We start from the raw sequence: 24,765 nt of genomic DNA, 5'->3' as shown, positions 1-24,765 counted from the left end.
ATGATCCCGGGGAAAGCCTGCAGGACCTCGCAGCTGATATCGAGCAGTAGACGTTGCAGTTCCTGCCGGAGCTACCTCATAACGCAGTGACTGGAGGTCTTTCTTGACGCCATCGAGGATCGCGAGGTCAAGAGCCAGGTACGCCTCGAGCGCCTGGATTCGATCCCCACCACTTTGAGTCTCGCCATCGAGGGGACCTGCAAGTGGCGGAAGCGGGGCTCAGATCAAGACGCCCACTTACGGAGGAACTGGCCGACCTAGAGCGGGCGCACAACGAGGCTGCCGTGCGCTGCCAGAGGCTGCAGAGTGATCTCTACCAGGCCAACGGGGCGCTTGAGCAGCTCGAGTCGCGTGCCTCTCAGGCTCTCAAGAGTGCGCAGGCCCTTAAAACGCGGAAAGCTTAGGTCCAAGTACCGCTGCACGAAGAGACCAAGCACTGAGCTCGCGTCTTCGCCAGCTGGAGAGTGAGCGCCCGGCCCTCCAGGAGCAGGTAGAGGAGGAGGGGGAGGCAAAGCGCAAACTGGAGTAGCAGTTCGCCACCCTCATGCAGCTGGTGGCCGAGCTCAAGAAGAAGGCGGGTGAGGAGGGCGAGGTGGCCGCACAGTCGGATTTCCGCAAGCCGCTCGAAAAAGACATGGACGCCCAGCAGCGGCAGATCCAGGAACTGCAGGCCCTCAACTGCAAGCTGGACAAGTCCAAGCGCAATCTCTAGGCCGAGGTCGAGGACGTCACTGTCGAGCTTGAGAATCAGAGTGCCATGGTTTCGGACCTTGAGAATAAGAAGCGCAAGTTTTACCAAATGCTGGCAGAAAAGAAGGCCGTGTCGGAGCGGCTGGCCGCCGAGCGGAACACGGCCTAGCGGAAGTGGCCTAGGAAGGAGACCCGCATTCTGGCCCTGACGCGGGAGCTTGTAAAGCGCAACGTCACCCTGTAGGAGCTTGAGCGGTCACGAAAGCAGTTACAGATAAAGCTGGATGACCTGGTCAACACGCAAGGAACAGCAAGGCATAACTTTCTCTGGAGAACAGCTGGCTGCGCAGACGTGGCTGGAGGAGCTGCAGGATGAGCTGCAGCTGGACGATGACGCCAAGCTGCGGCTGGACGTCACCCTGCAGGCACTCAATGCCCAGCAGGAGCTGCAGGCTCACGAGGAGCAGGCCGAGGAGAAGCGGCGGGCCCTCACCAAGCAGGTGCGGAACCTGGAGGCGAAGCTGGATGAGGAACGGAAGCACGAAAATCCTAACAGCCCTGACACCTCGCAAGAAGCTCGAGGCATATCTGCAAGAGGCCGACCGGCAGATGGTCAAGACTAAAAGAGGCCATGCGGGCACACAAACGAAAAACAAAAGCCCAAGCCAGTGCGTTAAGTACGAAACTGGAGACACTGAAGACCAGGCACGCGAAGGAAAACAAGAGCTTGGAAGAGAGGTTGTTGGCCGAGGGTGCGCGGAAGGAGCGGGAGCTACTTTAGCGTTTGTAATCTGCAGTGAAGGTGGACGGTGGTCTGGTCCACTGGGAGTAGCTGGTGTGCTTTGAGAGGAAGTTGCGGGTATGTACCAAGAAGCAAAAGCTATAGCATGGCATGGGCGGCCACCCCGCTCAGGAGGACGGTTCCTCCCCTGCAGATGCGGAGCGCCTGCAGCAACTCACCAAGATCAACACTCAGATGGACAGATGTGCGCCTGGAGAGCGAAGCGTCCAAAAATCAATGTGCTTACGTTGAAGGCTTGTATAGCAGTTTTGGTTTTCGTTCTGGTGGTTGCAGAGAAGGTCTCATGTGCTTACATAGATTTGGCGCTCAATGGATGCACCGGGAGGAAAGAACCGATTCTGGATGTGGACAAGTCCAGGCTGGTGCCTGAGCTACAGGAGCCCACGAATATTGAAGGCGTCGAGGGAAAGACCAAGGACGAGAGGGAAGCAGTGGTGAGGGTGACCATGGAGATTAGTCCGTGAAAGTGGAGACCCAGGATGAGGACTCCCCATCGAGCAAGGAGGGTGAACAGGAGGAAGATCAGAAGAACAAGAAGCCCATGGTCGAGCCGGAACGACGCCCACGCTAACAGAGGTGGGCATTGAAACCATGGGTGTCATTGTGCAGCTGAACATCTTCAATCTCAGTCAGTCCAACTTCGACCAGGTGGTCAACTACATGCGCTACATGCTCTTCAACTTCTACGCGCCATGGTGTAAGCACTGCGTGAAGCTGAAGCCTGAGTACGCCCGCGAGGCCACCACGTTGAGGCAGCGGGACCCCGCAGGTGCTGTTGGCCAAGGTGGACACCACAGTCGAACAGAAGCCGGCCAACCACTTCGGCGTCAACACGTAGCCTACGCTCATCTTACTCCCGGGTGACCTTACCGAATATGAAGACACCTTTTTGGCCAAAGAGGTCGTCGATGCGATGGCGGAGAAGACGGACCCGCTGTTTGCGCCACCAGCGGAAGCATCGCTCGAGCTGACCGCCGTGAACTTCAAGCTCACCGACGCCAACGCCAAGATCATGCTGCTGTACTTCTACGCCCCATGCTGCGGCCAATTCCGCCGCATATCCCCAGAGTTCGAGCGGGCGGGGCGGTGCCTCAAGGTGTACGGAATCCCGCTGGGCAAGGTGGATACCAGCGAGAAATGGCACTCTGCGCACAATGACTACGCCCCGCTGCACCTCAGTGAGCGGCCGTTGGCGTGGGACGGCATTACCTGATACTGCCGTGCCCACCGGCGGCTCTACAACGGACATCGACTGGACACTTTGCTTTGAACGGACTTAGACTTTGTGATTTTTTTAACTTTCCCGATTGGTGTGCTGGTGTGACCTGGTGTGTTATTGTCTATTCCCTGTGTAGTCTATGTTGACGCACGCACGTGTGTGTTTGTGTGTGGCTGGACACTTTCAGTGCATTTTCTTCCCCCTGCCCCCCCCCCCCCCCCCCCCCTGGGTGGAAAGATGTTACGGTATGGAAGACAAATAAGTATGGCGCTAGCGCGTGGGAGAGAGAGCGGGAAGAAGAGGTCGATGAGCCGGTGGAGTTCGGCGAGTGACGGCCTGAGTGTCTGTGTCGGTGTGATACTACCTCGCATGTGTCTATCCCGTGAATGCATACCCTGTAACAATATATATATATATATAAATATTGTAGGGGTGTGTTTATTCGGTAAACCCAGATGCATCCAGCCGCTCCATCTGGGTATATATATATACAGCGAAGTACGATATATATCGTATACGAAGTATACGATCGGTCTCCGATCGAGACGTCGAGTCAAATGAAAAATAAAAAATGTTTCCTTTAATGAAGCGTATACTTCGCTATATACTCTTTTAGCAGTCTAGTACGTTATGTTCTCGCAACCTATATATATATATATATACATACGCCCGTGCTTTCGTCTGTCTGTCCGGCCATCCACCCACCCACTATCTATTTGTGTGTGGAGGGATCTAAGTGCTTATGAATCCGTTGAAACAAACAGGCAGTGAAGCATGACGAAAAACAACTGTATTTGCTAACACTTTAGCGTGCTATCGGTTGGGACTGGTCTTCGTCATAGTGGTCATGTACAGAAGAAATAAGGGGAATTTAAACGTGCACGTGTGATCTCAGACAAGTTTGTATTTGGGGTGTCACTATCACATATACATGAAAATATATGACTGGTTGCCATGACCAATCACAAAAAAGAAGAGCTGTTCTTATTCGGATTGAGAAGGGATTGATTCGGAGTGAGGTGGGATTGTCGTTGAACCACACAGCAAAATTCATCGTTTTTTTCTACTGTAAAGAACAAGAACGTATTACATGAATCCTGATTGAATGTAAACCTAGACTGCAACGCATGTTGATATGAACTCCTACTGTTAGAACAAGCCAATTAATTTTCCCAAAATTTCATTTAGGAGAGAAGTAACAGCATTAAACTTGAGGATGACTCATGAACCTTACGTTCGTATGGAAGTTAGAACCCGATTCGAGCGGCAATACTCGAATTTATTTAAAAGGGGGGTTAGTTATTTTAACATTCTTGTTATAGGAAAGTTGTGCAGAGCTTTGCAATTTATTTTGTTAAGCCTGGGTTCAGACACTGGTAGCGGGCAGCACCGGAGCGATGGTGGAGGAGGAGGAGAAAAAGAGGGCGGAAGGCAGTGATGTTAACCAGAGATAATTCCGGAGGGTTGGGTTTAGCTTGTAGACAGCTGGTAAGCAAAATCACTTCCTCTTTCTCTTTATCAGCCATCTGTCCGCATACGGCATCCCTGGCATTCTGGCGTACGGTAGTGGCGGCGGCCGACGTAACTGGTCTCCAATCTGGTTTCTTTCAATTGCCCAGGTTGGTGGTTGTTCTATGTTTTGCGTTAAATCCGGTACTTGCTTTTCCACGTCTGCTGCTGCTGCCGATGCCGTGAATGCCATTCTAGACTGTCCTGTGCGTGAGTGAATGTTTAGTGTATCATGAAGAATTATCAGGTGATGGCATGTATATGACATTCAAATCCTGCAATCACGACTATCATCTCGGGAAGGGCTCTGGAGTATAAGCTTCCAGCTTTCGTAACAAAGGCGAAGCCTTTAGTGCTGCCTGGAGTTGTTCAATTTGTGAATCAGCGGTTAAATAAAGTGGAGTCGTATCCGGGCAACAACATGAGTGCAGCGTTCTTGAGCATCTGAAGGAATTGAATGGAAGGATTACCCAACTGCTCGCACTTGTGTCCAAGATCGATGCGCTCTCAAAGCTGATTGAAAAAATACCCGATTTTGAAAAGTCAATTGAGCACTTGTCAGAGCAATATGATAATGTGTTTTCTGAGATTAGGAAGAATAGCTCTGAGATTTCTACCCTGAAAAAAAAAATACAAAGGACATAGAATCCGCCAATTCACCAACCTTGAAAGAAGTAAAAAAGCAAATAAAGCCGTCGCCAAAACCTCGAGATTCACGGCTTAAGCCACTAACAGCAAGAAATTCTGCTTGAGTGAGGCAACAACCTGGCTAATGGGTTAGTGCTTGCAGAACTTACCCCCTATGAGGGCCTACATCGACTGCCCTCAAAGCCCCAAAAGACACCGGTAGTGATTGCACGGTTTTATTCATGCACATTGAAAAGGAAGTGGATGGAAGATCGGTCTCGCCTGAATGAACAGGACAAACTGCAAACATTCGTTTCTTTGACAACCTTACCGCCATGAACAGACCACTTCGTTGGCAAGCGCGAACCAGAACAAAGGATAAGAGCTATCAGTTCACGGGGCTAAGGGACGGACACGTGTACGTCAGGAAAGCCCAAGGCGAAACCGCGTTTCGCATCCACGACAAAGCAATCTGGAAAAGACAAAGTAATTTTTAATTCCTTGTCAAACTTTTCTAGAGATTATCTAGGCTATGGCTAGAGCAACTTGTGACACATACGTTTTAGCAGCACAGGATCTTAAAGAGCACATAGGTCGGCATTTTTGTCGATCATTTAAGTCGTTGTACTTGAATGTACTGTCACGCACTAGTGACAAGGCAGTGGACACCAAAAGAGGACACAGGCGTGATAGTGCTGAAATCAACTCTTTATTGGGCTGACATGCGCCCGCAAAATAACTAAGCAACTCGGCAGCGGCGATAGCAACAAACGTATTCGTCGATCGTCAAACTAAAAATGACCATCGCACCCGTCAAAGCTCAATTTAAAGGCTGCGAAGATACACCGAGAAAAAGCCGCAAACGGTAACTAGCACAGCCTGGAACATTGCAGAAACACACGCGAGTGGGCGGAATCTTCGAGAAATATCTCGGCGCATCTTGTGCGACAAAGAAGCTGATAAAGCTGCGCTTCGCGACAACAAGCGTGAGCAAAGAAAGAATACAGAATTGATTCGTGTGCCAGAACAAGAGTGATAAGGCGGTATGCCGGCGGCAGATAAAAAAAAAACGCTCCACTTCCTACCTACACCAAACAATAGGTGTCTCCTTGGCGCGCGCACAGCATCGACCAACTTTAACCTGCTGTGCCAGTTCTCGCCGCGCTACAAACGCAGTTTTGAATGTTTCGCAGCACTACTCCCCCCTTGAAAAACATCCCCTCGATACTCCAAAATAAACAAAACAACTTTAACACAAACAGTAAAATATTTAAACACCACGGATTATTTAACGCGCGTAATAAGGCTTGAGACGAACAACATGTACGATTTCTGGGCGTGCGCGTGATGCGGTCGTACCGTCGGCAATGACTTTATAGTCCAGTTGTCCGACGCGGCGAATTATTTTGTACGGCCCAAAGTATCGACGCAACAACTTTTCACTTAGTCCGAGACGGCGAATCGGTGTCCATACGCATACTTGGTCTCCGGACTTGTACTCTGTGTGGCGGCGTCGCAAGTTGTATTGTCGGGCGTCGGTGCGTTGTTGGTCTTTAATGCGCAGTCGTGCAAGTCGTCGAGCGTCCTCTGCATGTTGAAGGTTGGCGGCGACGTCCAGGTCGTCCTCGTTGGTTACGCGCGGCAGCATTGCATCGAGCGTCGTCGTGGGCTCCCTGCCGTACACAAGCTTGAATGGGGTCGCTCTGGCCGTCTCCTGTACTATCGTTTTATACGCAAAGATCACAGATGGCAAGATGGCGTCCTAGGTCTTGTGGTCGGTGTCCGCGTACATGGCGATCATGTCTGCGATCGTTTTGTTGAGGCTGTGTAGGTTCGTTGGTCTAGGGGTGGCAGGCAGTTGTCCTATGATGGCTCTCTCGACTGTAGTGCAAGATGGCCTGTGTGAGCTCAGCTGTAAATGGGCACCTCAGGAGCACCTCACCGTAATGAGCACCTCAGGAGCGCCGTGTCGCAGGAGAATTCGTTCGGCGAAAAACTTTGCAACCGCTGCCGTGGTACCATTGGGCAGGGCTTTGGCTTCAGCGTAGCGGGTCATGCAATCGGTTGCCACGATGATCCATTCGTTCCCCGCTGATGAAGTTGGGAAGGGGCCGATGAGGTCCATCCCAATTTGTTGAAAGGGCTTAATCGGTGGCAGTATCGGGCCCAGCAGACCAGCAGGTCTCGTCGGGGTTGTCTTGCGTCGCTGGCATTCACGACACGTTCTCACATAATTAGCAACGTCGGCAGGCAACCGTGGCCAGATATTTTTCTTGTATCCTGTGCAACATGCGCGCTGACCCCGAGATGCCCTGTTGTTGGCTCATCGTGCAGCGCCTGCAGAATCTAGTTTCTGTGGGTTTTGGGCGCAACAAGAAGCTGCGCCTTTATGTTGGCTGCGCAGTTCTTCACGGCGACGTCATTGTGCAGGGCGAACGACGATAAATCATGCTGGAGCACAGCAGGAGGGGAAGCGATATTTCCTTCACGGTAATCAAACAGGTCTTTTAATTCAGGGTCCGAGCGCTGCTGCTGTGCGAAGCTGTTGTTGTTGTTGTTGTCCAAATAACTTATGGCACATACCCACAGAGGGGGATCGGCCAAGAATTGGGTAGCAACGAATTTTTTTTTAATATACTTGCATAAAAAAATGATTTGAGGGGTAGAGCAAAGGAAACAAAACGGGAAATAAGTGAAATATTAAATGAAAACTGGTAACACTCACGGGAGATTGACACTATAATTGTAGAATAAGTGATGTTTAAATATTTAGCAAGGCAAACGATTTGAGTCCAGTAAAAAATTTTGCATGGCGGTAAACACAGACCTGTGACTGTGCCCAAGGATTGTGGCGCCAAATGATAACAATGTCGGGCTGCTTAAACTAAGGCCAAGCTGTTGCAATGGCCTTTCCATCAACTGCTTTCTCAGCGTAGTAAAGCGGCGGCAAAACAATAAAAAGTGATCTAATGTTTCTTGTTCACCACAAAATGCGCAGACGGGAGACAGTGCCAACCCAGACCTGTAGAGAGAGAAATTTAAAGGTGGGATAAGGCATCGCAGCCTTGTTAGTGAAATCTCAAGTTGCCGTGAATGACATAATTTTCTATTCCAAGAATAATTTAGATGCAGGTAGTCATCAGATCTTAAAAGATGTCCATTTTTCATATTTAATAGGACGTTTCTTCGAAACCTCGCTGCGGTGAAGTACGCGGTCGCCGGAAGGATAGATAATACGGGGCCATTAAGGGACTCTTTTGCCAAATTGTCAGCATATTCATTTAAAGTCACATTGCTGTGGCCTGGTACCCATACCATATGTACAATTTTCAAATGTCTAGGGATCAGGGAGACAAAGGTTTTTACTATTGTAGAATCCACCGACGAAGAGAGAGATGAACACAAGGATAGAGAGTCGGAAATTACTGCCACTTTAGAAAAAGAGGAGTCTAATTGCCGTAAAGCGAGTACCACCGCCAGAAACTCCGCCTCAAAAATTGGTGTGAAGTCCGGAAGCCGTACAGAAAACGACCAGTCTAAATGTGGACAATATATACCCCCACCCGCCTTTTCATTACTTTGAGATGCGTCAGTAGCTACAACTAAACTAGCAGGAAGACTTCTTAAATGATCTTCTAATAATCCGTTTAGAATAACGGATGATAAGTTTTTAGCATTATTCGGGAATATGTCGTCAAAGACAATTTTAATAGCTGAACCGATGGTTTGTATGGGTAGAATACTAGGAAGGGAAACATTTAAAGGGTCCAGCAAATTTTTGACCATTACAACCGGCAGGGTGTGAAATTTAGACCAATGGACACCGAAAAAGGAGGTCGGTTAACAGCAAAAAATAGACATAGATCGGTGAAACTCTGATTCATATATCCTTAAGTACGTCTGAACGGTTAGAATTTGTAATCTATATATCAAGGGTGGAATCCGGGCTTCAAGGTAGAGCACATTGTTGGCAACAAATTTTGGAAGTCCCAGACACAATCGAAGTGCTTCTCGCTCCAACAGAACAAGCGGTCGAATTTTATAAGTTGCTGATCCAGAAAACAAGACTGAACCGAACTCTAAAATTGGACGCACATACATAACATAAATCATTAAAAGGACATCTCTCCGCATTCCAGACCTGGGACGACTAATTCGGCGCAACATGCCCACGGCCCGAGCCCCTTTCGTAGCAATATGGTTAATGTGGGGCTGCCATGAAAGATTATCATCATAAGTGACCCCTAAATACTTTAATGATTTAACCTGTGGTATTATTTGCTGCTGATACATTACAGACAGACTTACAGAATCTTTTATATTAAATACGAGGACTGCGCTTTTGTTGACATTTAATGTGAGACGCAAGCCACACAACCAATTCTCAATAGAGTTTAGGTACGTTTGCAAGTGGAGATAAAGGGATTGAATATCCGATGCAGTTGCAAAAAACGCAATATCATCCGCATATACGTAAGTGCGAACGTCATGATTAACTGGTATTGAGCTGAGTAGTATGTTGAAAAGGACTGGTGAAAGGACTGCTCCTTGCGGCACTCCCCTGGCTTGCTTATATCTGCCAGAATGGACGCCATTTAATGCACAGTAAAACTCTCGGTTTTGGAGGAATTCAGATATCCAGGCTACTAAATAATGTGGAAAATGAAGAGATTTTAATTTTTGCAATAGAATGCTATGCTCAACGCTATCATAGGCCTTGGCTATATCTAGCGTTATCAAGGCAGCGTGCATTTTTTGGCGCCGCGCTAAAAGGACTCGACTCTCGAGATCAGCATGCGCATTCCAGATGGAACACTTTTGACGGAAACCAATTTGGCAAGGACTGAGGATATTTTCTTTATTCATGAATTCTGAAATACGCATAAGTATGGCTCTTTCAATTAATTTTACAATGTTTGATGTTAATGCAATTGGTCTAATATTATCAATGGACAAGGCACCGCCTTTATTCTTAAGTAAAGGAATTATTTTGGCAAGTTTCCATTCTGGGTGTATCCAAGCATGTTTGATGGAATAATTTACTAGCTCTAATAACGTCTGAGGTGACTCGTCAAAAAGAATTTTTAACATTTTTGAAGTTACTTTATCAGGACCGGGAGCAGCGGCTGGTAATCTCATAACTAGGGGAGAAAGCTCAGAAACGGAAATTTGAGGATCATAATTAACTGGTTCCATTGGCATTACAGATATCGAGCCCGAAGGAAGTGCAGACGAGAAACGCTTCTCCAGTCCTTTGGCAATTGTTTCAATTGTGTCTATTGCTTCATGTGGAGTCAAAATAAAGGAATGTAGATTTTGTGCTTGCGGAATCTTTTTCCGCGAGCGTAAAAAACCAAAAAGAGCAGTTCGATTGCCAGATTTAGAGAGGAAATCAAAATGCTTAGCATCATACTCGTCCTTCGCTTTTGCAACTGTACGTTTGAAAGTAGCTGCAATGAACTTGTAATCCTGCCAGTTTTTCGGGCACTGGTTGTGGAGAAGCTTTTTCCATGCCGCCTTTCTACGTCTGTAATCTCGGGAACAATCAGCATTCCACCAAAAAGCTGAAGTATTCCCCTTTGAGCTCCGTACCAAGATGTCAGACTTCTTACGGCAATCCTTAATCACCGAGCATAAGCGTTTTGATTTTTGTTCTTCATCCGTGTTAGTCAATGACTCAAGATTAGAGCGTAACGTTGACTGAAAGTTATTATAGTTGATAAATGACTTCAACTGAGAAGTCGCTGGAGTTACAGGGTGATTAACCTCAAACGCAATCGGTATGTGGTCACTAGAGGTGCCACAATCAAGTGTCGACCAATTATTAACGAAGAGACTGGGAGAGGCAAAGTTAAATCTAACACAGATTGACTGTGTTTTCTTATAAAAGTGGCCGAACCCGAATTTCTACAGGAAAAGTTGTTATTTGTTATCCAATCCCAAAGACACTTGCCACAACTATCTGTCTTGTAGCCCCATGACACATGATGCGAATTAAAATCACCAGCCTGAAGAATTGAGTTTCGACAATTAACTAATAGCAGATCTAGAGGTTTTGTATCTTGTACACCGCTAGGGAAATAAGCATTCACTAAGGAAAACGGACAGTGCCCTGGATTTTCAAAGTCTAGGGCCAATAACTCACAATCTATAGAAGATAACTGGAAAGAAATCTTAGCCCTGTGACAGAATTTTGTACAGACAAATATAATTAAACATCCTCCTTTTGATTGGCGATCTTGTCGGAAAGAATGATAATTTTGTAAATAGAAATGCTTTTCGGCTGTTAGCCAAGTTTCTTGCAAAATAATTATGTGTGGATTATATTGAGAAGAAATGTGAACTAAATCTGTTGAAGCTGTTAGAATTGAACGACAGTTCCACTGGATAACTCTTAGTGCCCCTATGATTGTGAAATCTTGGCAGCCGCAACTGCCTGCCCCAAAATATTATCCTTTGGCTTTAATGTATGCTGATGTTTCTTTGATTTTGGTTGGGACCGCGGAGAAGAATGATTGGACATGGGAGACGCACACCGTTTTAGAATTCTTACATCTGATTCTACCATCTCTGCGTCATTATTGTTTTCATCGTCATCTGGGGGAGCAGCCCTGTTAGGCGAAGCGACAGTAGTGCTTTCAAGCAGTTGAGAGCTTTCAGAGGCATATTTGCTATGAAAGGGGCTGTTACTGATTGCAGGGCTTGCGTTAGCTGAACTGCCAGAACGTTAGAAAAACACTCTGTGACAGTAGCAACTATTCGGTCTACCATTTTAGTCATTGATGCTTCCACTGCAGTCATTATCGCCTTTGACATTGATGCATCCAGAGGCACATCTGATCGGACTGACACACCTGCATAACCGTGTAATCGTTCCTTAACTTCTGTTACAGCGACACGACGCGAACAGCGTTTTCTATCTATTACCTCTAGAATTTGCAGCTCCTGTTTTCGAGATGGACACTCCAAGGAGTTTGCAGCGTGGGCTCCACCGCAAAGGCAGCATTTGTCGTGTTGTTGTGAACATGATGGCGAATGATGACCATCGCCACATTTGGAACACCGCACGGAGGACTTACAACCACGAGCACTGTGACCATATTGCCAGCAATTAGTGCACTGCAGTGGCTTAGATTCAAGAGGATCCACACGGAAGATCAATGGCCATGCTTTTATCTCTGACGGGCATGAAGTTCCCGCAAATGTCGCAATCACCGACTCTGTTGGTACCCGCGTATTATTAACCTCCCGGCTGCAACGATACACCGCTACCACACCAGACGCCGAAAGAAGGTCGAGGGTCTCAGCTGGAGTTAAAGAGTCTACTCCTCGGACTAATCCCTTTGTGCATGCAAGATGAGTAGGGATAAAGCTGCTCACCTGAAGCGATCGAAATGAATTGCATTTAAGCAGATCCTTCACGCAATTGAGGTCTGGAGATCGGCACAGTATCCCGCCACGCCCAAACTGCCTCACTTCTGTGATCGAGTCATACAGGGTAGAGGCTGCCTGGAGAGCAGCTCGAACAGTCCCAGGGTTATTCATTTTAATAAATCCGCCATCCTTGGGCACCAGCACCACAGGAATGTTTGGAACGCCAGATCGTTGGAACGTTTCCAGAGGTAGATCGTGAGGAGTAATGAAAGCCGACCAGGGGGAGCGCCCCTGGCCGGTAGACTGCGTAGACATCACTTTAAAGTTACAATCTCTCTGCGAGCGTTATCAACACGGTGAAAAGCGCAAATGCGCAAGGTAAAAACAGAAAAAGAGGACTAGCCGCCCAATACTTAGCCGATTCACGCCTTCTGCCTTCTTCTTCTTCTCCTGGCACTTACCGGTCCCAAGAAGGTGTCTTCGTCCTCTTCTTTTGGTGGCGCATCAACGGGGGCTCGTGACAAGCAGTCTACATCGGAGTACTTGCGGCCGGACTTGTAGACGACTGTGATGTTGAATTCTTGATGAAGCACGCGCCATCGCCCAAGGCGTCCGCAGGGATCTGTTGGTGAGCACGCACAGAGCATGATGATCGCTCACAACCCTGAATGGTCGTCCGTACAAATAGGGGAGAAATTTTGATTTGGCCCAAATGATGGCAAGATATTTTTTCTCCATGGCTTCAGCTTTCGACAGCAAACGGCTAGCGTAGGCGATAACTTTCTCCTGTCCGGCACTCTTCTGAACGAGAACAGCACCTAGGCCCAAACGGCTTGCATCGGTGTGAATTTCAGTCTCGGTGTTTTCATCAAAGTGGCCAGGACAGGAGATGACTGAAGGCGGTGCTTAAGCTCGATGAAGGCTTCGATTGGCTGCGCTTCCCATTGAAAAAATACGTCACTTCTTGCAAGCTGCGTCAACGGCTTGCCGATTTCATTTCATTTCATTTATTCCACCTTAAGAGCCCGAAGGCATTACATAAGGGGGGCAGGTTACAGATTTTAACATGTCATGAAAGTTATAAAAAAAGATAAAGCGAAATACAACGCAAACAAATACAAGTACAAGAAAAACAGAACAAGCAGGGGAAAACAATGAGAAAATATAAAAGGCTGAAAATAAGGCAGAGTGTAGTTCGTTCAGCTGGAATTGCGTATTAGCTTATTTTACTTTTCAGTTTATCACGGAACTGTGTTCTATCTGTGATCTGTACAGGTGACTATATTTTTGGGCAGGGAATTCCATATGACTGTTGCGTGGGGGAAGAACGAGCTATTAATTGCTAGAGTGCGGGTAGCAATACGTGTTAGACTGGCAGTGGTTTAAGCGGGAAGATCTTCTTGGAGGTGTTGTTACAAGGTCGTGTCTTGGCTGTGGCTGATCATAAAACGTATGAAGAAGGCACAAACGAGATATGAGGCGGCGTGGTGCGAGGGACGGTAGCTCAAGGTCTTTCTTTAATGAAGTGACACTGCATCGTTTAGAATATGTCGAGGTGATGAAGCGTGCAGCGTGATTTCGAATGGCTTCAATGCTAGCTGCGTGGTAAGCTTGTGACGGATTTCAGATAGCTGACGCGTATTCAAGTTTTGGTCTGATGAAAGTTAAATAAGCCAGTTTCTTGACTTCTGGTGATGAATATCTTAAATTGCGTCGCATGTAGCCGAGGGTGGGCGAATCCTCGGAGCCGAGAGTTTCGATATGTTTTGCCCAAGATAGCGATGGCGTCATTTATTTTCATTTATTTTTATTTCACGATACTGCATACCAGTATTCTGGTCCTAGCAGGAGTGTCATACATATATACAGCGCACAAGAAACGCAATAAATCACAGAAAGCACCCGCAAAACTAACAAACAGAGGCAATGTAATGACATGAAATGTGTTGACCAACAGCCGAATAGACATAAAAGGAACACATGAAAAACATTTGCGTCACATCAAAGTAACAATACATGGCCTAAAAAACTCCAACCCTACTGTGAACCAAACAGATGTTGCAGTACAGCCTGGCCAAAGTCTGGAGACTGAATTAAGCTTTTTGGAAGAGTGTTCAATTCAGAAATTGTCCTTAGATAAAAACTAAGCATAAATGATTTAGATTTTGCATAAATTGGTTGCAGTGAGTGACTATGGTGCTGACGTGTCCGCCTAGGTTTGAGAACTTTCACACACAGTGGAGGACTGAGGTTTAGTTGGTTGTTTAAAATTTTATACATAAAGAGTAAACGAGTCATTTTCCTGCGAGTTTCTGGGAGCGGAATGTTGTTGGCGGTCATGAGGTTAGTAGGAGAGTCAGTTCTTTGATATTTATTAAAGGTAAACCTCACCGCTTTCGATAAATGTCTTTTTTAGTGTGAGGGTCCCAGATGATGGAAGCATTCTCAAGTTTAGACCTGTTATATGCGGTGTAAGCCAAAAGTTTAGGATTGGATGGAGCATCTCTGAGTTTACGTCTCATAAAACAAAGTTTCTTAAAAGCTGATGAACAAATATTTGAAATGTGAGCACTCTAGGAGATATTATTGGTAATAGTGACGACAAGATATTTATAACTAGAAACTTCGGAAATGAGACAGTTGTGTAAGCGATACTGAAATGAACTGACATTCTTTTTACGAGTTACTCTAAGAAGCACTGTTTCTTGCGTGTTAAGTTCCATACATCAGTCTTTATTCTATGGAAAAATAGATGGTTGCAATAGCTCGTGATCGCTATCTGAGTTAATGCTTTTATAAATAATACACTCATATGCAAACAGTCGAATGGGGGTTAAGTCATCAAAATATAATAAAAAAGCAGAGGGCCTAACACACTGCCCTGAGGCACTCCGGAGCTTACAGCGAAGAAACATTTCCATGAATTTCTACGAATTGATCTCTGTTATTAAGATATGAACTTATCCAGTATATAAGGTAACTCGGGAGACCAATGTATTCTAACTTATAGAGTAATTTTTCGTGCTCAACTTTATCAAACGCTTTGCAAAAATCTAACAATGCACATCAACTTGAATGAATTATTCCGCTTTTGTCGTACAAAAAGCGCGGGTGACGAAAAAAAAGCAGTTCGCAATGACCGCTTGACGGGCTTCGCCACCCGTAAGGCCGACGATGAACAGCAGCGGCAGTTTGTGCGATATAAAATGAATAACTCACGCGTTACAAAATGAGACAGTGCTTTGAAACAGAAAAAAAAGTTATACAATGACAAGGAAAAAGTAAAAATGAATTGTCGATAGACGCATTCCTTATCAATACAACCTAATCAGTGAACATTTCTCGGAGGAAAGAAAAAGTCATTTTGTTCATGTTGCTGTAAAGAAAAGTGTTCAAACACATTGGCAGTACATATTTCAACATAGCAAAACCATAGTTTGCTCTACATCTGGGTACCTCAAACACTGCAGGGTTTCTTGTAGCATAGGGCGTGTTGTGTGGCACCAGCTGTACAATGCGGGAGAAAAATGGGTCATTTCGTGCGGTATGTTTTTTATAAAAACAAGCAAACCTGTACTCGAACAGCTTAAGTACCGGAATTATTTTGTATTTCATCCGTATGGGACGGGTTGGGGCGTCACAGGAGGAATTTGTTATAACGCGTAGCATTTTATTCTGCAGAACAAAAAGCTTTTGCAAATTGGACATAGTGGTATTTCCCCACACCAAATAGCAGTATCCTAAGTAGGAGAAAAAGAATGCATAGTAGAGGTCAAGCTTCGTTTTCGTTGGTAGAATATATTTATTACGAGAGATAATGGCTATGAATTTAGAAAGCTTAGTGCAAACTTTGTTTATCTGAGTATCCCATGACATTGTGGGTGTAAAATCTATGCCAAGTGATGTGAATGATTGGACATATTCGACTCTTGAGCCGCCGAAAAATATAGGTGACGCATTCCCTACTAGCTTGCCCTCGGCATGAAATATTATTGCCTTTGTTTTTTCTTTGTTTACCGTCTAAGAATTTAAGCATGACCATTCCTTCAAAGAAGCGAGTACCTTGTTCGCAGAGTTTGTTAGTTGATTATTATCAGTAGAGAAGCAGAATAAGCTGGTGTCGTCAGCGTAAATAATAAATTTTATCTCGTTGCTTATATTAACAATATCATTAATATATACGTTAAAGAGTATATGACCCAGAAGACTGCCCTGTGGCACGCCATTCGAAATTTGTAGCACATCAGAACAATTGTTGATAACAACATATTGGGATCGTGAGCACATATATGACTTGAGAAGGTTGAGGGCATGACCACGTATACCACAATGTTTGAGTTTAGCAAAGAGGGTATTATGATTTAGTGTATCAAACGCCTTACTGAAATCTACAAAAATTCCAAGAGTAAGCTTCTGGGATTCTATGTTGCCTAATATATATTCTTTTTGATCAAGTAAGGCATGCTCCGTGGACCTATGTTTGGTAAACCCATATTGGCAGTCATTTATAATAGAGTGTTTTAGAAGGAAATTATACGTTCGAGAATGAATTATGCGTTCTAGTCCCTTGGAGAAGAAAGGTAAGAGAGATATTGGCCTGTAATTACTCAAACTATTTCTGTCTCCCTTATTGAAGATTACTGCCACCCTAGCAAGTTTCATATCAGCAGGAAAATTTGCTGTAATTAGCGCAGTGTTATATATATGCGTTAAACATGGAACTATTAAAGGCAAGACATATTTTATTGGGCGACTTTGGAGATCGCAAGAGTCCAAGCTTGTCGTATTTTTGAGGCTTTTTAAAATACAGTACACCTCATTGTCATCTGTCGGCTCAAAAAAGAGAGATTGCAAATCTCTATCGCCCAGAGATTTAGAGAAGTCAGGGCAGTGAGATCGACTCCCGACTGCAGTAAAAAATTCGTTAAAAGCATTGGCCAAAGGACGCCCATTTAGGTCAATACCATCGACTGTTAAGCTTTTTATGCTATTGGGATGAGTGATTCTATTTAAAAGTTGATTAAGGCGCCTCCATTTTTCTTTACGATTATTAGATAGTTCCTTATCAAAGAGGTTATTGTGGTAAGTCGTCCTAGCTGTCCTGATCTCTTTGTTCAAAAAGTTCCGAAATGCTTTAAAGCGCGCTAGTAGTGCTGTATCCTTCGTGCTAATAAATTTAGCGAACATTCGGTGCTTCTTCTTTACAAGCCACAGAAGTCGTGGGGACATCCACGGCTTGCGAGCGTTTTTCGGCACTTTTGCTTCAATAGTAGGAAAACAATCATGATAGATTGGTAAAAATATCCGTAAGAAAGCTCTATAGGCAACATCCGAGTCAGTGCTTAAAAAAACAGGTTCCCAGTTTGTTTGCTCTATACGGCACCTAAATGTTTCAAGGTTTTTCTGTGAAATTAGCTGCCGACAGGGAATAAAGCTATGTGTTAAGCGGGATTTTGTATCAATGCGTAGGAAAATAGGCAGATGGTCTCCGATGTCTACTGCGAAACGCCCGGCGGTAAGAGGCACATTATAATTCGTGATAAAAAGGTCGATAACGCTAGAAGACGTTGCCGTTATGCGCGTTGGCCTATTTATGACGTTCTGGAAGCCAGCAGCTTGAAGCAATATCGTGAGTTCTTGTTGCGCAGAACTGTTGGCACCCATGTCTATATTAAAATCACCTCCTCTACAAGATAAGAAATTATCAGACAAGAAATTGATTTCTTTTTCAAAAACCCGAAGGAACTCGTTTATACTGCTTTGCGGTGGGCGGTAAACAACAGTAAAGGATTGACGGCCAGAATGAACCGTAAGCATCTCAATGTTCTGGTCGCTCAGACAGTGTTCTGATAAGATATGGCACGAGTAGCTTTCTTTGATTAGAAGGGCAACGCCCCCATCACGTTTCGAGCTTCGGTTAAGAATGAAAGTCTGGTATCCCGGAATTCGAATAATGTCACTGTCAAAGCGGTACCATGTTTCAGACATCATGATTACGTCAAAGGTGCATTTGAGACTCGACAAAAAAGTTGTCAGTTGATCCGTTTTATTTAAAGCGCATTGCATGTTTAAGTGTAGCATATGTAAATATTTACCGCGCTCTTTGTTTCTTAGACAACGGTTTAACTCACATGGTGTAAAAAGTGCTGTCTCTTCCATATTAGTCTAAGGATCGGGATCAGATGTGTCTGTTGACCATAAGCACTTACTACGCCATTTTTGACAGATCATCCTGTGAATACAGACGAATGACATTAGATTCTTCAGTTTTGCGTGCATAAATAGCCCCATTTTTCGTCCACACGTATTTCCAGTTAAGCAGTTCCTTTTTCTTTGCTACTGCAGCTCTAAGAAGTTTTTTTGTTTTCGGGCGTTAGGTGTTCATTGACATAGATTGAAGTCTTGTCATCCAGTCCAACATCCTCCGTAGTCAGCCGCAACTTTTTTGATTTCTGAAGCACACCATCACGCTTGGCTTTGGACTTTAATCGAACAACAATGTTAGATTTTCCAGAGTTTCGAGTAGGAACTCGGTGGCAAGCCTCAACATCTACGTCTGTAATCGGCTCTTTGACTACATCACCAAGTTTTGTCAGAATCTCAGTGACATTTTCATCCTCATGTTCTGGAACACCTTGAATTTCGAGGTTGTGGTTTCGATAATATTGTTCACATTGAACAAGTCGTAACTCAAGTTCTCGAGACTTCCTTTCTAACGAAGTGCATCGGGAGTTAAGCTCCTGATTTTCGATCGTTATCTTCGAGTTTTTTTCTATTTCCTGCTGCAACTTTATCTCCAATTCAGCAATGTCCTTCTGGGCGTACTCAATGCTGCTACTTAGTTCCATCTGCTCCTTTTTCACCTCGCGTACTTCGTTCCGCAGGCCACGTTCTGCAGATTCAGCTAATGTTTTCACTTCTTTCTGAAATTCCTCTCTAAGCTTCGCGAGCTCGTTACGGAATTCCTCCTTTAGTTTTGCAATATCTTTAGCCATTCTAGCAAATAGAAAAATATTAGCACACTTGCACTTGGCAGCAGCGATGACAAAGGAAAGATTCAGAAAACTTTACGAGCACCAACACTAACCTGCAGAAGGAAGCAGGGGAGCGCGTTAGGCGTGTCTCGCAAGCTGTCGTCGCTGCTGCCAAGTGACCAGGCCGCGCAGTGAATGCTTCTTATACAGGCAACGGCGCTTCCGCAGGAACCAGGACTGAAGATCACGTGGGCCGCTGACTAATTGTCTCCTGGCGCTGGTTTACGTTGTTCCGTCGATGATCTTGCTGGACGAAACCCAGTGTTACGCCGGCGTATGTCGGGCAGGTCGTGCAGCTCGGCAAAAGTGATCTGCAGAAGGAAGCAGGGGAGCGCCTTAGGCGTGTCTCACAAGCTGTCGTCGCTGCTGAGTTATCGAGTGTCGTAGCAAATTCGTGTACAATGGTTACCAATTGCGTGACAGTGGACATTCCTTTCCTGAACCCGTGCTGATGTGGCCATAAAAGGTGGTTTTCTGATAGGTAAGCCCAAATATAACCAGTCAGAATATGCTTTAGTAGTTTTCAACATGTGGACGTCATAGATACGGGTCTGTAGTTAGACGCTGTGAATTTATTTCCCTTTTTGAGCAACGGTACAATACGTGCCCGATCAGAGGGTACTTTACCGGTGAAAAACTTGAAAAATCTTTGCCAGAAAAGGTGCAATCTGCAGAGCGGATCGTTTTAAGAATGAATTATGAACAGCATCTGGGCCTGGGCATTCCTTTTCATCCAGGTTGCGTAAAAATGTTAGGACTCCTTCAGCCGAAATTACAGGAACATCCTCAAAATTTATCTGTGATTTTAAGAGATTTTGCTCACTGCGAGTTGAAAAAACAGTTTGAACGTAATCATTGAAAAGCTGTGCAATATCTCTGCTTTCTTTTACTAATCTACCATTCACCCTAAGTTCCTTAACATCGTCCTTGCCTTGAGCGAGATAACGCCAAAATTTAGAGTAATCGCTCTTTAAAAACTGAGGAAGTGTTGCATTGAAGTAGCGCTTTCTTGTGATCTTCATCTTCTCAGTTAAACTGCAGTTTAAATCTTGGAATTTTTGTGATTGCCTTTCGCCCCTTTTTCTTATACGTTTCCGTTTAAGGCTGGTGTTTATCATGTTCCTGTCAATCCATGGGTTTTTAGATATTTTTTTACATGTCTTGTAGGCACGACCTAGGTATTTGTGCAGACCTAGATATTTGTATTATGTTGCATAGGTAACAGGGGATGATTTCAGATAGTATGTAGAATTATCCGGGCTATGGAGGCGGGAAATATCATGACCTTGCATTTGTCGGTATTTAAAGGCATGAGCCAGGTGTCGCACCAACGTGTGATAATGTTCAAGTCATGTTCGAGCGCGCATGTGTCATCTTGGTTGATTATGGTGCGGTATACGACGCAGTCTTCAGAGAATAATCTCAGTTTAGATTTGGTGTTAGAAGGCACGTCATTGATGTATATTAGGAACAAAAAATAAAGGAGACAGGCCGGCACCCTGAGGAACACCTGATGTTACGCTAGAGAGAGAAGAGCTATTATTGCTAGCACATGTAAACTGTACGCGTCCTTTAATAAAGTGCTCTACCCACGATAACAATTTTCGTGATATTCCGATGCTGGATAGTTTAAGCAATAAATGACTATGGGGGACACGGTCCAACGCCTTCGAGAAAATTAGAAAGATGGAATCAATCTGATAATGGTCGTCCATGTACTGTAATAAATCGTGAGTAAATTCGGCTGGTTGTGTCTCACATGAAAGTAGATTTCGAAAGCCGTGCTGCTGAGGATAAAAATAATTAATTAACGCAATGTTTGCCATGAGGTTAGATGCTATGATATGTTCAAGCAGCTTTGAGGGGACACTAGTAAGGGATATTGGACGATAGTTAAATGGGCTTGAGCGGTCACCTGATTTCAAAATTGGTATAATGCGCGCTTTTTTCCAGACATCCGGCATGTCACCAGTGTCGAGGGATTGCGAAAACATTTTGTGTAGTATGCTGCTCGAGAGTGACGCAGTGGTTTTGAGCAATTTGCTGTTGATTTTGTTGCAGCCACCTGTTGTTGAAAGGAGAAGTGAACTAATAAGGTGTAATATGCCCTGCGCATTTATTTCTATTTATTTCATCAGTTGTTAATGAATGACGGGCGCGCGATTAACAGACGTAATGTTGGTGAGAGGGAAAATAGAAGTTAAATAATCATTTAACACGGACGCACAACTCTCAGGTCCGATAGGGTCACCGCTGGAGTCTGCCAGTTCAATTTGGTTGGGCCGGGATTTATTCGATAGAAGACGCCAGAATTTGGGTTACAACGAAGAATGGAAACAAGTCAGAGGTTTGGAATTTTTTCTTAGCCTCTGCAAGTTCGTTTAGGTACTGTTTGGCACATAAGGGGTATCGGTCCAATTTTTCAAGATTGTTACTCTCCTTTGCTGTCCTATAGAGACGTTTCTTATGGTTCAGAAGGGATTTGAGGCGTTTATTAAACCAGGGATTGTTATTGTCAGATTTTACAAGGATATTAGGAATGTATTAATTTTTCAAGTTCACTAACGTGTTTTTATACAACTCCCAGTTAGCGTTAACCGTGCGGGACAAATAAGAACTTTCGAAAGTAACGAAAAATTCTGCAAGTTTGTTATTGATAATTTTGAAGTTCGCTCTTTTATAATCTGTGAATAGTTTTCTTGACGGTGATCTTTTTTACATTGATAACGAGATGGTTATGTGAAGGAGGCTATTATCACTGATCCCGGGTAGCCGATTTATACTTGATACAGTATCGGAGGTTGATGTGAGCAGGTGGTCTGGTGCATTGTCACCTCTAGTGGGCCATGATATCAATTGTTGAAGGTAATAATCCAGCACTAGTTCGATGAATTGCCTGGATTCGGCTGATGCACCTTTTGAGACAGACAGAAGAGACTTGATGATATTGGGGTAATTGAAATTTGCGAATAAAAAAAATGGGTATGCGGGAAGATTTTGTTTCTATGTTGGTTAGCGCTTGGTGTAAGAACTCGGTAAAGTACGGGCATTTTTCTGGTGGCCGATAACATGCGCCAAGTATCGCCTTAGGAGGCGTGGTTCCCACGAGTACCCATGTAAGTTCTATGTTATAATCATGACGTATGAGTGAGGATGGCAAGCAGTTTTTCACTGCCACGAGAATTCCTCCTCCCCTCTGATGTTGCCTATCGCGTCGATATAAAGTGTAATCCGTGTTACAGGAAAGGACTTCATTGCCTCTAATGTTATCGCTTAGCCATGTCATCGTCGATGTCTTCGATGAAGCTGAGAAGCTGGTCCTGTTTCGGATTTGTGCACGATTGAGGCCGGTGGCGAGAAGAAACAACGGGATGCCTTTTGTTGATTTGTGAAGGGGTACCGTTGGCTTGTATGCTCGTGGGTGCGTTTTGAGCGTTCTGAGTGCTTTCTATGACAGTGCTAGTAACAGGGTTAAAGACATTTGTCGCTAACGTGAAGCTTGTCGAATCGTAGTAATTGAACGGACATTTGTGTGGTCGGATAAAGTGCAATAATTTAGATCGTGCGATCCTTGTGGGAAAAGCGAAGTCTTCTCTAATTGCGTTGTCAGTGTCCTTCAGTCTTTTTCCACACGCCATGATGCTTTCTTTGGTTTTAAAATGCGTGAATTTAATTCAGCAAATTTGCCTATGCGATGCGCACGTTCACTTGTGCTAGGATCAAGATGCAGTTCCAGCTTGTCAGCACAGAGGACCAGTACTTCTTGCTCGGAGTCTTTCCATGACTCGTCTTTCGTGTCGTTTATACCATGAAAAATAAGGTTATTCCTACGTAGCCTGTTATTTGTATCCGTGCTTGCAGCTTTGAGGACGGCAATATCTTTCTTAATCTGAGTCGTAGCGTTTGGTTCAGGGCTGAATTGCGGGGATTGCTGGGTCGATTCCAATGCTACAGCGCGAATGGTAATAGACTTTAGCATTTCGTTGTGAGAGGACTGTGCAGTTTTAATCTGTTCAAATTCGCGCATGATGGTCACTTGATTTTTTTGTAATTGTTTTATTGTTTCCATCAAGGCCTCCAATTCGGGTGATCCGGGTTAAGCTCGACATCGCCAGAAATCAACAGCTTGAGATCACACAGTGCTGCGAGCATTTCTGCGCCGCAACATACACGAAAGAATCCTCGCCATTTCAAGCTGTCGGGGTACGACACCGCTATCAAGCAGCTGTTACTATATGATATTCTTTACAAAGGCTCAAATAACTAACCTGAAAGGTGAGAAGAGCGTTCAACATGGTTCGCTGAGCGGTGTCGTGCCACCTATGTGCGAAATGCCTCAGACAAATCGTCGACAATAAGCGCGCAACCCAAGCAACCTGCGCACTGCTTTCTTGTCGGCGGGCGGTGGAAAGTGCGCGATCGCAGCCGTTTTGACGGGGTCAGGGCGAACACGATCCTTGCTAACAATATAACCCAGGTAGGAGGCAAAGTGGCATTTCTCTGCTTTCAAAGTTAGCCCTGACGACTTGATAGCTTATAATACTGTCAGAAGCCTTTTCAGGTGATCATTAAAGCTAGAGGAGAAGACAACGACATTATCCAAGTAAACCAGACAAAACTCTTTCGTCGACCTCAATTTGCCAATAGCCGCTCTTCAGGTTCATCGATGAGAAGTACCTTGTATTGCAGAGCCGGCAGAGTGTGTCTTCGTTATGCTGTTCAAGCGGCGGTAATCAACGCAGAAGCGAATTGTGCAGTCTTTCTTCACCAAGAAGACTGGTGCGGCCTAGGGGCTCTTTGATAGCTGGATAACGTCGTCATGAAGCATTTCGTCGACTTGCCCGCGAATGGCTTGGTGTTCTCGCGACGATAGGCGGTAGGAAATTTGGCGCAGAGGTCGGGCGTGTTCGTCCACTATAATGCGGTGCTTGGCCAGTGATATTTTTCGTACCTTTGATGATGACGAGAAGCACTCACTGTAGCTACGAAGACTGCGAATCCGGTCTTGTGGGTTAGGCAGGGCTGATGTCAAATGTAGAGTAACGAAATTGGTCAGGTGCCTCTTCAAGAGGTTGGTCGTGGAGGGCGAATACGTCTTTGAGGTCCGCTAATTCGTCGAGAAAAGCGATCGTCGTACCCTTGTTGAGATGCCGGTACTCTTCGGTGAAGTTCGTTACCAGCATCTGAGCTTTTCCTCTCCGGAAGTTCGCGATGCCCACACCTGGTTCCAAGAGCAATCGGGTATTCTTTTCGACGATGCCTTTAGCGGTTTTGATTTCTGCTCTACCCATGCAGACAGCGACGCTTGATCGGTGCGGCATGGTCAATGCTCCGTAGAGGATTTCGTCGTAGCAGGTATGGCGTTGTCAGCTTGACGAGCTTGGATCGGAGCCCAGGTAGTGGGCTATGAAGGGGGGTCTGATGTAGGCAACGCAGGGCAGCCACGGTGGGCTACATGTGGGTGCTGCAAGACGGGCCGACGTAGGCCCGAGGGAGGCTGTCGATAATGC

General features: G+C 45.3%; 1 protein-coding gene and 1 pseudogene across 1 annotated transcript; one reads left to right on the top strand and one right to left on the bottom strand.

The window, feature by feature from the left end:
- Window positions 1–974: 974 nt before the first annotated feature.
- Window positions 975–1,536, top strand: LOC146177867 (uncharacterized; annotated as a pseudogene).
- Window positions 1,537–15,545: 14,009 nt separating this feature from the next.
- On the bottom strand, window positions 15,546–16,097 carry LOC146177866 (uncharacterized). The gene has a single exon (XM_084581651.1). The coding sequence runs from the start codon at window positions 16,095–16,097 to the stop codon at window positions 15,546–15,548; it is 552 nt and encodes a 183-aa protein (XP_084437777.1).
- Window positions 16,098–24,765: the final 8,668 nt, after the last annotated feature.

This window comes from Amblyomma maculatum, chromosome 10 (genome assembly GCF_055883805.1).
Source record: "Amblyomma maculatum isolate TAMU_Amacu chromosome 10, ASM5588380v1, whole genome shotgun sequence".
Taxonomy (NCBI): Eukaryota; Metazoa; Arthropoda; class Arachnida; order Ixodida; family Ixodidae; genus Amblyomma; species Amblyomma maculatum.
This window is presented reverse-complemented; position numbering and strand designations above follow the sequence as displayed.